We start from the raw sequence: 13,876 nt of genomic DNA on the forward strand, positions 1-13,876 counted from the left end.
TCAATGTGACTACTAGAAGATTTAAAATTGTCTGTGTAGCTGCATCTTGTGTAGATTGTCCTGTGCTGCCTTGCATAGCCTCTTCAGGTGTGGAAGCTATCCTGGTCTTCTCTGTCCAGCACATCTGTCAGGGCACTGTCACTTTTCCTTTTTAGTGGGAGAAGTATATGGGTGAAGTGGGCCATCAGGATCTGACTCTCAGCCTGTTATCTTCATGCTTTGATTGTTCCTCTGGAAAGTCAAGATGGGCAAGAGGCAGGCATCCCTCCTGTTCTCTCTGCAGAAGCCACACAGGGCCTTTATAGGAATCAATACCAGGAAAAAGCACGAATCTTTGAAATGCCAATAATCCAAGCCCGGGGAATTCCTCTGAGGAAGTGACAAGAGGCAGAGCACAGGGAAGCTGTCAGGGACACTGATCTGTGATACTGAAAGTACATGTACCCTAGATGTCCTTGGGAGGTTGGGGCCTACCTGCAAGTTTTGCTTCTTTCTGAGCTCCCTCGCCTAGAACATTCCTCTTTCCATAAGGGTCCCTATGCTGGACCTTCTGGAAAATGAAAGGATTGGTTTCATGGTGACACCGTCAGGGCTCTCTACTGATCATATGCAATTGGCAAAATGTGTGTAATCATGACCATTTTATGAAGGAAGAAACTGAGGCTAGTGAAGCCAAATGTCTTGTCTGGGTCCCCTCCATGCCCCAAGTGTGTGTCTTTACCTTTCAGGTCGGAGCTCTTGAGCCTGCTGAAAACCTACAACTGCTACCATGAGGGCAGAAGCTTCCAGCTGAGGCACCGAGAGGTGAGGCCGGGAGGTCTTTTTGTTCACAGGGTCACAGCATTCATGCTGGCTTGCCGAAGACAGCCTTGGCCCACACCTGTTTTTTCCAGGGTGATTATGGTGACTATTCCCTTTACTCTGAATGTCCCAGTTTGGATAATAAATTATATGATGAATATGTCACTTCCTGGTCAGGGACCAGGTTACCAGCCAGCAAAATAAAGTTGGAACATTCCCTGTAAGAGTTCAGAGAAGATAGGAATCACTTTCGGTATCTTTTCCCTCCACCTTTGTCCAGGTAAATTGATGGGACAGTGGTGTCTGAAGTCTCAGAGACTGCCTGGCCTATCACAATGCTCAGTGGAGGAGACCAGGGAAGAGTCAGTCCCTCTGCTCTTCCCTACCAACCCAGCCCAGTATCCCTGCCCTTCTAACCTATGTCCTCAGTGCTCCCATTTGTAAAGTAAGGTATTTGGGCCACTCAGGGTTATAAGTTCACATGGTTGCAGGGCCTTACAGGCTACCCACGGGGAGTAGGTCCAAACTGAGGTTAGCAGCTACCCATCAGATCCAGCCCATGGCTGCCTTACAAGAATTTGGGCCTCATTCAGCCAAACCTCTTCTATTTTTCAAAAGCAACTCGATGTCTGGAACTTCAGCAAGAATTTCCCAAATCTTAAAACATCATAAAGGCTTAAGAAAATATGTCCAAGGTCAAATGCAGCCTCAGACACCAGTTGTACTCCAGGGTTTGTCCTGCAGGACCCAGGCTCAGTAGCCATTTGAGGGAAGATGAAGCAGAGCCTGGTCTTCCACCAGAATCTTCAGACATTTTACACAGGAGTCACAGCTTTGTACTCCTATCTGGGTCTAATTTAGTGCATTGTATAGCTTAATGGTGAGTCTTACCATATTAAGATTTTATTTGGGGAGTTTCCATGTTGAGATCCTGTTGGCCACCTGTATATTCTCCATCTATCGGTGACTGACAAGGGCCTGTGAATGTCAAGACGCCTTTCTGCTGTCAAACACGGAATGGGAAACTCACAAGAGACTTCATCAGAGTGGAGGCCCCTGACTCACTAATTCCCCCTCATATTAATTATTCATCAGGCCACTTTAGGCAGCAAATGAGAGTGAGCCAGATACACAGTTAGACACCTGAGGCACTCTACAGACCATGCTAGAGGTCACTCTCTTTAGCCTCTAGTTATATAGGCTGTATGGCTGGGGAGCTTTAGGCTCCTGAATCAGGAAGGCTGGGTGGCTGATGACACACTCCACATTCCTTTGATGTGCCCTCCTGACTTGGTGCTTTGGCACTGGCCCCAACACTTGTCCCCCTCTCTATGTGCACCTCATCCTCTTTCCTCTTCCAGGAACTCTCTCTCCAACACCTCTCTTACCTGATCTGCTCCCAGACTACCCCGTCCACACCCAGCTCCTTACTGCCACTGGCAGGGCTCTAAACCCACCACCTTGCTAGAGTAGGTTCTGCTGGCTCTTTTCTTACCTGAGCAGTGAGCCCCTTGGAGCTGGGTCTGAGCCTCACTTGGTTCTGGCCTTGGTTCCCCAAGCCACTGGTCCAGTGTGTACCTGTGTGTGCATAGCTGTTGGGTGACCAGCCACAGATACAGGCCTGGAGTGGGTTGGAATGAGAACAGAGTCCTGAGCTCCAGTGTGCTGGGCAGTGGGGAGGAACAGGGGGAGAAGGGTGCGGCCAATGGGGTCAGAGGGCTGGTTCCCACTTCAGATTTCTGATAGATAATGTTAAGATTATCTACCTTCGGGGCTTCCACTTTTCAATGCAGAGCCTTTCAGGAATTGATCCAAGATCCTGGTTGTTCTCCTTGTGAGGTTCCTGTACCAGCAGTTTCAGCATCACCTGGAAACTGGTTAAAAACACATTCTTACCACCCCCTCCCCCAGGCCTGCTGGATGAGAAACCCTTGGTCCTCCCAGCTGGAAGGGTTTTAACAAGCCCATCAGTGCATTCTGATGAAAGGTCAAGTTTGAGAGACGTCAGGAAGAACTTGGTTTTGGCACCTGGGATTCCCCAAGATAATCCCCTCTGTAGGAACAGCCATGTGGGGGGCAGGACTGTGAAGTACTCCTCTATTGGTCTTACCCTGTGTGTGCGGGACAGTCCAAGTGGAAAAGCGGGGGACTCCTCAGCCCCAAGGAGCATTTCTGACAGCCTGCAGTGGTAGGAAGTTAACTCACAGCAGGGGGTTTTCAGGTCCCTAACCCCAAAGAGGATGTGAAGATCTAACCTGATCTCCATAGAGCCAGAAGTACCTTACAGGAACTTTCTGCAGGCCTGACAGACATGGGGGTGCCAGTGTGAGTGAGTGTCTTTTTAGGGTAACAACCCCATAAAGATAAGGCCGAGGGCTGGGATTGTGGCTCAGTGGTATAGCACTTGCCTAGCATGGGTGAGGCACTGGGTTCGATTCTCAGCACCACCTATAAACAAATAAATAAATGAAAGTCCACCAATAACTACTAAAAATATTTAAGAAAAAAAAGGCATGGCTGAAGGTTTGGGGCTCAGCATTATTATACTGATAAGGATGCCAGGTTCTAGGGCATCATGCCTCTTAGGGTCTCTCTGAGTCTTTGTGATATCTCCACCAACCATCTCAAAGATTGAAGATCTGATACTTCCTGGGCCTCTGGGATCTCCCAGTCTCAGGCACTTGCTGTAGGGCCATCCCAGGCTGACATTTCCTTGAGCAAAACCTCGAAGACTATAATATAAGAGTTTCATCCCATGGGAATGACTATTTTTCTTGCAAAGAAATTCCATCTCTCAGAGATTGTCTTTAGTCCAAAGTCACTTTGAAGCAAATAAAAGATGTCAGCAAGGTTCTGAAGTCTGAGCAAAGTTGTTTATAATATAGCAATTCCATTTCTGACCCTAAGGTTCAGAGGTCTTTAGAGGTCACTCCTGAGTATCACGGAACAGATCCTGGGAATACAGTGCTGTTTGTAGCCCTTGATCCCCAAGCTAAGGTGCCTTTGGGCTGCAAAAGGGCTTGCCACCCAGGTGTGCCCTCCTAAAGCCAGACAGTGTACTGAAAGAGACCTCCTGCATATTGTCACTGGGCCTCCCTGGTAGCACTTGCAGCCTGGGTGCTACACTTAGGAGGCACTGTCTTCTTCACAGTCACATCCTGTGTCTGCAGAAGTTGGAGAGACGAGGTGCTTCTGTGGGCAGGGACCATACTCTGGGGCAAATGTTTCCTTGTGACCCTTTTCCAGCTTCCTTAGGGTGAAGGCATAGATTCCTTTCTCTGGAGGCTAAGAAACCAATGAGCTTTGCCTTTGGGATGATTTTGTTTGTATTGCAATGAAAAGTATAAGCTGCTGAGAGAAATCTGTGCCTTTTGAAGATGGCAGTTTTAAGTAGACTGGCTGGTGTCTCAGAAGAAAAGCTGACTACCTGGAAATACCTGTATGTAAACCTATCACTCTAGACTTAACAGATTAAGAGGCAGGTTAACTCTCTCCGAACTGTTGCCTGGTACGCAAGCCTTACTCTCAGTTCTCAATGGGCTCACAGGCTCCCCCTGATGGGCATGAGCATTTACTACACCCTATCTAACTTGGGACTTCACAGGCCTTGAGCAAGGTAACAGAAAGAGCTTCTCTATCTACTGTGCTGAAAGACAGGAGCCTTTCCTAGGAAGGTTGCCCCATTCCCTCTCCTAAGCACTGGAAGACCACTGAACCCTGAAATGAGCAGTTGGCCCCTTGGACAGCTGTTCCTCGGGAGCTACAAAGGGCCTTCCCAGCCTGCTCCTTAGGGAGAATCTTGAGTCCCAAGCCCCCTGGTTACTCCAAAAGCCAGGAATCTGGAGAATGTGATGGCTCAACAGAGGCTCCCACCAGGAGTACTTAGCATAAAAGGAATTCTGGGATGTTCTGCCTTCAACAGCTTGGGGCACTGCCAGAAATCCCTCTTCCAGCTTTTTAATTCAACTGCTGGTTGGAGAGCACTTTTTGAAGGTGCCATTAACTTCTTTCACATCAAGGATTATTTGAAGAGTCAGAGTCCAGGCATCCACTCACTCCATTTGACCATCCCCCCACCATGACCCCTTGCAACACTGTGGTTTCTGACCATAAAGAGGTTATGAAGTTCCACCAGAATGTTGTACTAGTGGCCAGTTACCCACAGTGGCCCAGTTTTCATGCTGCCTTGCAGAAGGGGCTTCAATGAGGGTGGCCCAGCAAACCTGGCTTATCTAGTCCCTAACTAGGAACCCACTGGATAGGACATCCCTGCCCATCACTCCTGAGGACATTATAGCTAAAGAACACCCTACGTATATTTATAGCAGGTCAGGGACCCACAGGTTGGAAGTTATGGAGGAGACACAGCAGGCTGTGATAGATGCAGACATGTGTAGTTGGTGCTTATCATTCCACCTCCAAGTTCATTGGTCTAGTTTCCCAGCCCCTGTAAGGACAGATGATGGGGTCCCCCACTGTACAGATAAGGAAATTGATGAAATTACTTGTGTGGAACTTTTTCTTTTTGGTATGTGGTTTATATTCTGCCTTCCCAGAAAACCCACAAACAAGGAGAGATAAACATTTAACAAATCCAAAGCAATTAAACTAGACATACAAACACAAATGAAGAAAGAAAGAAAACAGATTGACAGTTCACCAAGCAAGATGACAGAGGAGACTCTAGCTTGGCTTGAGCTTGGCTGTGGGCCCCCGCTCCTTTTCTCCTTTCTCTCTGCCACTCCATCTTGACCAGGGTCACGCAGCACAAGAGAACACAGTGATAGGTCTTTAGTCATGATTCTTTTCAGTTATCTGAAGCCATATCTACCTCTCTGAGGACGGAAACCCACCCCCATTCCCTGTCCTTTTCCTCATGCTCGCTAGATACCTCCATCAACTGGGGTTCTCCAGGGTGTGGGAACCCAAAGCTGACCTGTGTTGGTCAGAGTCTTAGGACATATGAACTGGCTGGAGATGATGTGGGTAGGGGTAGGGACCAGGCCAATAGGTCCAAGCATTTGGCACCCTGCGGGTTGAATGGGACAGAGTCTGTCTTGGCATGGGGACCTTCCCAATGCCACAACAGGACTTATGTATTGGAGCCATCAGGGTTCCCCCAGGGTGCCCAATGACAATTCCCCCTGGAACACAGTGGTGCATTTGTTAAAATTCCATGTTTTATGTTGGTCCACATGAAACAAGGGCTCTGAGGGTAGGGACCAAGAGTCTGGCTTGGGTATGTCCAGGGCCTTGCTCTGAAGTCTCTTGGGAGCTGAAAGCCCCATCGCCAAGCCCTGCCCCTAATTTCCTCATCTGTGACTGCAATAGCTACCCAGAGTACGGGCTCATATTTGTTTACTCATCGGAACGGCCTGAAGGCAGGTTCCATCAGTTATGCTCCTGTTACCCATGAGAAAAACAAAGAACAGAGACACAAGTCACTTGCCCAAGGTAACAGTCCAGTAGGGAGTAGAGCAAATGGCATCCGTCATGTCTCCTCATGTGAGACAGGCTGTCATCACTCTTCAGAGGAGGGGGGCTTCTCACTGTGAATTGCTAGAACAAGAAGCTCTTGCATGAAAGCATTTCCCTCCCAAAGACCTGCCAGGGACAGTGTCCACCGTAAGGGAGGGAGGGTGGGGAGGCAATGTGGACCCAGCACACTCTTTACAGAAGCCTTTATTGGGGAGGGGTCAGAGTTCATGGATCACAGGGAGGTGCAAGTAAAGACTTCTGAGAATACTCCTTGGGCGGGGGTTGCAGGGGGAGGCTGTGGCCCGACCTGGCTGCCCAGAAGCCCAGTTATGCAGGTTGGAGCTCTGGTGCACATCCTGTGATGGTCTTGTCAGAGAGTGTCCAAATGCCCTGGCTTCAAAGAGCCTCCTTCTGGGGGACCCACTGGGCTTGCCACTGTTGGCCTCTCTGTGTGCACGCCAGTGTCCTGCAGAGGGGCCAGTTCTTCTGAGCAGGTCCCTCCTGTTCGTCTCGTTTTTCTGAGACTCCCCAAAGATCCAGTCCAGAGGATCAGTAGTGCCAGCAGAGGGCAGTGTGGACTGCTGACCACTGAAGCTGACAGGGTTGTCCTGTAGGGATGCTGCAGAGTGACTTTTCTCACTGGACCGGGGTGACCTGTGGGGTCTGCTGGGTCGGCTTCTGGCTGTGACCTTGTCAAGCAAAGAGGTGGGCTGTGCCAGTTGACAGATAGACCTCACATAGTCATCCAGGCTGGGAGAGGCTGGGGGATCCTGCCCAGTCCCCCCCGGCAGGATCTCCTCTGAAGTCTCTCGAATTGTGGGCAGGTGGGCCACAGAAAGTAGAAGGCGGGACCTCATTGCTTCTAGCAAAACAGAGGGATTGACCTGTTGGGCCATAGAGAACAAGTGGTGAAGACCCACCATGCCATCCCGACACCCCCCCCTTTTGTATCCCCTCCATTATCTGAGGTTGTCTGAAGGAATCAGGTGCCCTGAGAGCAATGTGGAATTTGCAGACCAGGAATCAGACTCCTGGGCTCATCCTTCCCGCCAACATTAAAACTCCATGTGCTAAAGACTTTATTACTGTGGTTTAAGATTGTGCACAGAAAAAAGAACCCAAATGCACAAATGTGGGATCAGAAGAAACTTGGGCTTAAAGTCAGCATCTGCCATTTACTGACTTGGAGACCTTTGGCAAGATCACCTTTCTAAGCCTCCACTTACTTATTCATAAAACAGGGTTATAAATCTAACCCTGGCAGGGGGGCTGTGGGAAGCACATGAGATAACACCTCTTGTGTGACAGCTCTTTGTAAAATCAAAGCCTTCTGCAGATGTGGCACTTAGCCCCCTGCAGACTGCCATTAGCAGCACCATCCTAGTCTCTATCCTATAGAGAGACTGTACAAGTCAAGGCTAACAATTGCTCTCAAAAATAAACAAAACCCTTGTGTTTTATCTCAAACCAGAGAGCATTTACTCTCTCTTACCTGGAGCTCAAAGGTCTAGGAGTGGCAGGGAGGCTGGATGACCCAGGACAATCCTATCCAAAGGGAAGCCCCGGAAAGCTCCAGGGTGGAGAGGTGGGAGTCCGGCAGCTGGAGCCCTGTGTCCAGTGTTGGGTCACGGGGAAGTGGACGGTAAGGGCGAAGTGCTGTGGGTTGATATCCAATGTCCGCAGTGGAAGCTTCTCCCTGTGCTGTCTGGCAAGCTTTGAAGCCTGCTGGCCGCTTTTATACCTTTCCTCCAGTCATCAATTACTGTCACCAGGGCCAAAAATAGCAGTGCTCAGGAAGGCACTCGGAGGAAAACAGTGTGACGGGCGGGCGGGGCCTGGCCCAGCTGCCAGCCTGGAGCCTGTGTTTGTGCCTGTGGGAGGGTGGAGGGTGTGTACACTGGAGGGTGGGGGCGGGGTGGCCTTCACTCCTGGACACCTCTGTGTACTTGGAGAGTCAGGGGGCTCCACGGATTCCCATAGCCAGACCCAGGGGCCCAGAGTCTGCCACCTGCTCTTATATTATATCAGTAGCCTGTGACCCTCCTGGTGTTGTGGTCATCCTTGCTGAGTGCTGGGTCTACCTCTGTGAGGTGGGGCTGGCCAGGTCCTCAGGCATCAGCCATGCAGAGCCCCAGCCTGGAGGCTTCCTGGGCCTACCCCAAGATGAGGTATATCCACCTTGGACTGGGACCCAGGGCAGCCTGCTGGAAGTCTGATCCTCATCTTACAACATCCCAGATGAGGTATTTTTAAAAGTGAATGTGTTTATTTACTTGTTCACTAAATACATAGTGTTACTGTGTGCAAGAGACTGCTTTAAGTTCAGTAAACATAGCAATGGACAGTCATGCCCCCCTGGAGCTTATATTCCAGGAACAGAGACAATTAGGTCATCTGTCAACAGATGTTGTGACTTCAGGTATCCATGAGAGCTGCAAAGAAAAGTACAGCAGTGACATGGGACAGGGTGGCAGACTACGCTGTAAGTAGAGCAGTCAGGAGTATCTTCCCTAAGAAACGACATTGATGTAGAGACTTGAAAAATGTGGCAGCATGGGCAAAGACCCTGTGATATGAGTGTGCTCGACATGTTCAAGGGACATGATGCCTGCCCCTCTGGGAGGTCATAGGATCTTAGCCTGGACACTGGGTTTCCCACAGAGGCTGATGGAAGGACAATGCAGGGTTTGAACAGGGTCCTACAGTTGGACTTGTGCTCTGGCTACTGTGTCCGGATTATAGGGGGTGGCTACTCGGAAGGCCAGGGAGCACCTGGGCAGCATTGGGAAGTTAGTGGGGGCTTCCAGGACAGGAAGTGGCTGAGGACAAGGTGGGCAGGCCCTGGGAAAGGTCTTGGTAAAGAATCAGCACTATGCCAGCTCAGACAGGCCCCTAGGTTCTCCACCCCAGCCTGAGCCCACCTGGAACACCCCTGTCCTCAGTTGGGAGAGGAAGAGGAGTCATAGAAGGGAGAGGGCTCCCCAGTCCTGAGATCTTGGTCTCGAGTTCTTGCTTCCAAGTGGGCAAAGGTGTGAGGCACCTGTGAACGGCGAGCAGGATTTCAATGCAGCGGGGCAGTTACCCCCTTGGCAGTTCTTATATCTGAAGGTTTCCATCCTTTGTCTGTTTCTCTGGCACTTCGTTGGATTTATTAGTAATTAGCTAATTAGTCAAGAGAATGAACTGAGGAGGAAAGAGTTGACTGGGACACAGATTTAGAGGGCCACAATAACTTTCTGGTATGTGAAATTTGAGGCCTTTCTAAGGTTGGTCTTACCATCAGAATCTGGAGACACATCTCCTGCCTCTGCCTGCCGGCACTTCTACTAGCAGATTAACCTAGTAGAATCTGCTCTGGCCTTAGTTTTTCATTGATGTTATCAGAGATAGCTTTAGGCTAATTAGGATGGATCTAGAAAGAGGGGAGGGTATATCCATGGTGGGTGAGCATGTTGGGAGCACAGGACACACATGGGTAGGGACATCCAGCATGGTCCCATCCAGTCAATCCATACCTGGCCTCCTCCTTCATTGCAAGATCCCCAGATTGTCCTCCCTCAAGGACCAGACTTGGCTGTCCAGCCCCACTGCCTGTCCGAGCTGTGCCTTTTCCTCTTCCTAGAGTGGGGTAGACATTCCTTCCTCATTGAGATGCTGACTAAACTCACTCCTCTCCCCTCCAGCAACCTCCAGGACCTCTTCTGGTCTTGGGCAGTGGGGAGCACCTCCCCGGGAGTGCCCAGCTTCCTATCTTTTTCAGCTGTCTTGGGCTTTCTTCAGGCTGACCAAGCTGTTCCTCGCCTCTCACTGCCTTTGTCCAGGCAGGTCCTACTGTCTGGAATACCTGCTCCCCCATCCTCTCCATCCACCTTCAACCATTTCCAAGGACCAGTGCACAGGCACCTTCTCCAAGAGCCTCCCTCAGCTCTCCTTCTGCACCCAGGCGTGAGTCCCTTGTGGCTGGAACCACGTCTGCTTCATTTCCCTCTGAGGGTAATCCCACAAGCTGAGATGTCACAGGTAGGGCAGGGTCTTGTGATAGAAGTACCTGAGGCCAAGGCAGAAGAGCTGAATCTTACCTTGGCTTTTCTTTTTTTCCCCAGATACCTTTAACTCCATAGCTCAAATGGCCTTTATAGGGAGTTTGGTTTTACATCTGAGCCTGCATATCATCAGTGGGTATCAAAATGGCTCTGATATTTTCTTGTTTGTTTTCTTTTTTCAGCAAACAGGACAAGGTCATATCATAGAGTTATGTGTATGTTCAATAACTTTAGAGGAGATCATTTTATCAGACTGTTTGAACTAGAAATGATTGCTAACTGTAATTCCAAACCCTGCAAGGCACCTCTGTAAACACTGCCAGAGATATGAAGAAATTTCTACAGTGCCCTGTTCTCCTAGGGCTTTCACTGCCCATGAGGAGAGAGAAATGAAATTTGTGAATCTAAATGTTGTTCAAAAATAACTGCAGGATTCCACCCACTTAAGTGAGAAGTCTAAAATAAACTCACAGACGCCTAGAGAAGAACCGTGGTTACCAGGGACAGTGGGGGAGGGTGGGTGAAATGGGGATCGGTGTTCAATGAGTATAAAGTTACAGTCATGCAAGATGAATAAGTTTAAGAGATCTGCCGGACAACACAGTGCTTAGAGTGAACAATACTGCATTGTGCTCCTAAACATTCATTAAGGGAGCAGGTCTTGTGTTGTATGTTCTTACAACAAAAACAAATAAGTAAATAAAGAACTACAATATTGGATGAGATTGTAATGGGAGAATGATGTTTAAGTTCTCTGGCTCAGTGGGGAGGGTGTTCAAGGAAGCCTGGTCAAGCCCACTTATGGGGTCATCCAAATGGGTGCAGAGAATCTGAGATGGTCACTGAGAGACTGAGGCCATAACATAGGTCAGAGACAAAGAATTAAGGACACAAGGGGTGTGTGAGCCAGAGCCAACCAAGGTGCTTGTGGAGCCGAGGGTTCTGTGGATTAGGATTTCAGGTTGAGTGGCAGGGAAGGAGCTGTTCTATCTGCAGAACTAAGGGAACCAAGACTGGTTGGGGACACAGGATGAAAGCGGTTTTACAGAAATATTGGAGGGGTATTTGGGACTGGCAATGTCCTAGAAGTAGTGAGAAAGGCAAGATCAGCTATCAGGAAAAAAGCCAGTTGGAATTCTGGTTGTAGAATGAGTCCCAACAAATGGGAACTGCTGCCATCAGAAGTGTGGGGAGAAGGACAGGGCTGAGACCCATCTGGAGGAGGAAGTCCTTTGTCCTGGCACACATGAGATCCAGCAGGATCTGGGGAAATAGGAACCTTGCCCAGGCACAGGGTAGGCAAAGCAGTGTCTTGTGTGTACAGGTGGTCATACTGTGCTGCTCTGGAACACACTTCCTCACTGCAGTGTGGACGTGCCTGCTAGACAGCTGTGGGTTCCTGTGGGACACCTGACTCAGTCCTCTGTTCTGACCCTGGCTGTGCCTCTGGCCAGGCCAGAGCTGGACAGTGGAAAGCACGCCTCAGGCTTCCTCCCACAGGGCCCTGGCCTCCTGTCCTGAAGCACGTAGAGTCTTGCAGCTCTTCCTTGGCGGATGAGGAAACGCCAAGGAGAAGGAGTGTGTTTGGGGGCTCTCCTGAGTGTCCTGTCCCTGCGTGGGTTTGGGAAGAATGGGCAGTGACTCTGAGGGTGGCTGCTCTGGGTGGACGTTTGATGTGTGTGGGCCCCACAGGAGGAAGGGGCTCTGATCATCGAGGGACTCCTCAACATCGCCTGGGGACTCAAACGGCCCATCCGACTCCAGATGCAAGATGACCGGGAGCGAGTGCACCTCCCCTCAGCTTCGTGGACACCTGGACAGCCCAGCTGCCCACTGTGAGTGCCCAGAGGGCAGAGTGGGGTCAGGGGGCCTCATGACACCTTTCAACCCTAGCATTACTGTTTAGGGTGTTTGTGGGATAGGCTCAGCCTCAGAGTGGACAACCCACTCTGGACAGGTTCTGGCATGGGAGCATAGCCCAGCCTGGCCTCCATTGTCCTGTGACTACCTCAGTCCTTCCTCACTTTATGTGCACAAAATGCAGCCTTACTCAGGGTGACCTTGCTAGATAACAACCACATTGTCTCCCTCACAGAACATTCCTAGGCTTCCATCACCTCCATTTTACATTGCTGGAGGGGGATCCCAGGGCCAAGCACCCTACCACTGAGCTGCATTCCAAGTCCATTCAAACCTTATCTGCAGGGGGAGGGGGACTGAGAAATCACACAAATTTAGCTTCCTACCACTCTATTTTATTTTAATGTCAGATTTTATTTTTGTAAATATGTTAGAGTTTAAGATCAGACTTATTTTCGGGAGAATGTTTTGATCAAAAGGACAAAGTTTTCTTACCAATCCTACTGTTTCATGGACGTTTACCTCCTCCCACACTCCTACCTCTTAAAAGGGCACTTTGCTTGTTTCTGCATGGTATGCCTCTTTTTAAGAGGCAAGCATTCAGAGCTGTGCCCCCTACAAACCTGGAGGTAAAACAGATGCTCTGGGATGACTCACCGTGTTGACACATAAGCATATCCCCATATGCTCCGAGGACAGGTCTGAAGTGCCTAAAGACCTTCTGGCCTCCATGAGACAGCATATCCCCATGTGTCCCTCATCACTTGTAGCAAATTTTGAGCCACACAGACTTAAAGCATAAAGAAAGACTGGAGAGCTATGGGTTCCTGTAAAGCAGTAGTGTGACCCATGTTCCTTTCCTGAGATAAATCTGGTCCCAGATGCTATCAGCAATTGCAGACAGCAGCCCACGTATTCCCCTGGACCCTCCTGTCTGATTCTTCCTGGTAACGCTTTATTGCAGGCGGTATCCCATTGTGCCTGTTCTTTCTCCATCCTGGCATAGACTATATGGGCATGGGGTCAGTCCTACAAGAAATGTGGAGGATGGCCCTTTGAGGTTGCCTCTGCCTGACTCTCTACCAGGCCCTTGGAAAACTCAATTTTCAAAATTGTTCAGGGCCCTGAAGCTGAGCCCACTGGGTCCATAGCTGCATAGGGATGCACGGCACTGGCCCTGTGCATGTGTCTAAATCTTGCAGCCTAGCATGGCCACTAGGGTCTATGGGGCTAGACATTTGCTCTTCCCAGAGATGCCTATGGGAAAATTTTGCATTTCTTTGGTTTTTTGCATTCACTTGTCTCAGCTTGCCCCATTTCTGTCCTGTATCCTGCCCCCAGAGGCAGCCAGCTTCATCTCTTTGGCCTAAGCCACCTGAGCATTGTGATTGTCTCTTTTCAGAAAGGAACCACCTCCCCAGGACAGCAAAATCACTGCTGAGGAACCAAGCACTCAGGCTGTGCCCAAAGCTGAGAGTTCCAGAGATGGCTCAGGTGAGTGGAGCCCAGGAGCTGTCAGGACCCTGTTTCATCCAGGGAACGAGGGGATTCGTGCACAACCACAGTCTCCAAAGTGCAGGCTTGTGGAATAGCCCCAAGTGGCTTCATTTATCTTAGGAGTGACCCGTTCTAATAGAAAGTACTTTGCTTACAACCTCATTTACTCCCCTTTATGGAAAAGGAAGCAGAGACTT

The 13,876-nt window shown here is 49.8% G+C and overlaps 2 protein-coding genes across 2 annotated transcripts in view; one reads left to right on the forward strand and one right to left on the reverse strand.

Annotated features, from left to right (window-relative positions):
- The window catches only part of Rassf4 (Ras association domain family member 4), a 39,878-nt gene that overhangs the window by 10,993 nt on the left and 15,009 nt on the right, over positions 1-13,876 (forward strand). The window contains exons 3-5 of the mRNA XM_026399513.2: positions 729-804; positions 12,015-12,157; positions 13,585-13,676. Of these exons, the coding sequence (XP_026255298.1) occupies positions 729-804; positions 12,015-12,157; positions 13,585-13,676 (311 nt within the window). The remainder of the gene's footprint in view (positions 1-728; positions 805-12,014; positions 12,158-13,584; positions 13,677-13,876) is intronic.
- Depp1 (DEPP autophagy regulator 1) lies at positions 6,468-7,980 on the reverse strand. The gene is made up of 2 exons (XM_026399518.2): positions 7,772-7,980; positions 6,468-7,163 (listed from the first exon to the last, which is right to left on the reverse strand). The coding sequence occupies exon 2, from the start codon at positions 7,134-7,136 to the stop codon at positions 6,498-6,500; it is 639 nt and encodes a 212-aa protein (XP_026255303.2). The 5' UTR covers positions 7,137-7,163; positions 7,772-7,980; the 3' UTR covers positions 6,468-6,497.

This window comes from Urocitellus parryii, chromosome 5 (genome assembly GCF_045843805.1).
Source record: "Urocitellus parryii isolate mUroPar1 chromosome 5, mUroPar1.hap1, whole genome shotgun sequence".
Taxonomy (NCBI): Eukaryota; Metazoa; Chordata; class Mammalia; order Rodentia; family Sciuridae; genus Urocitellus; species Urocitellus parryii.

Bases quoted from the DNA above. Each gene is read 5' to 3' on its own strand.
- Depp1 (XM_026399518.2), bottom strand. From the start codon at position 7,136: ATGAGGTCCCGCCTTCTACTTTCTGTGGCCCACCTGCCCACAATTCGA.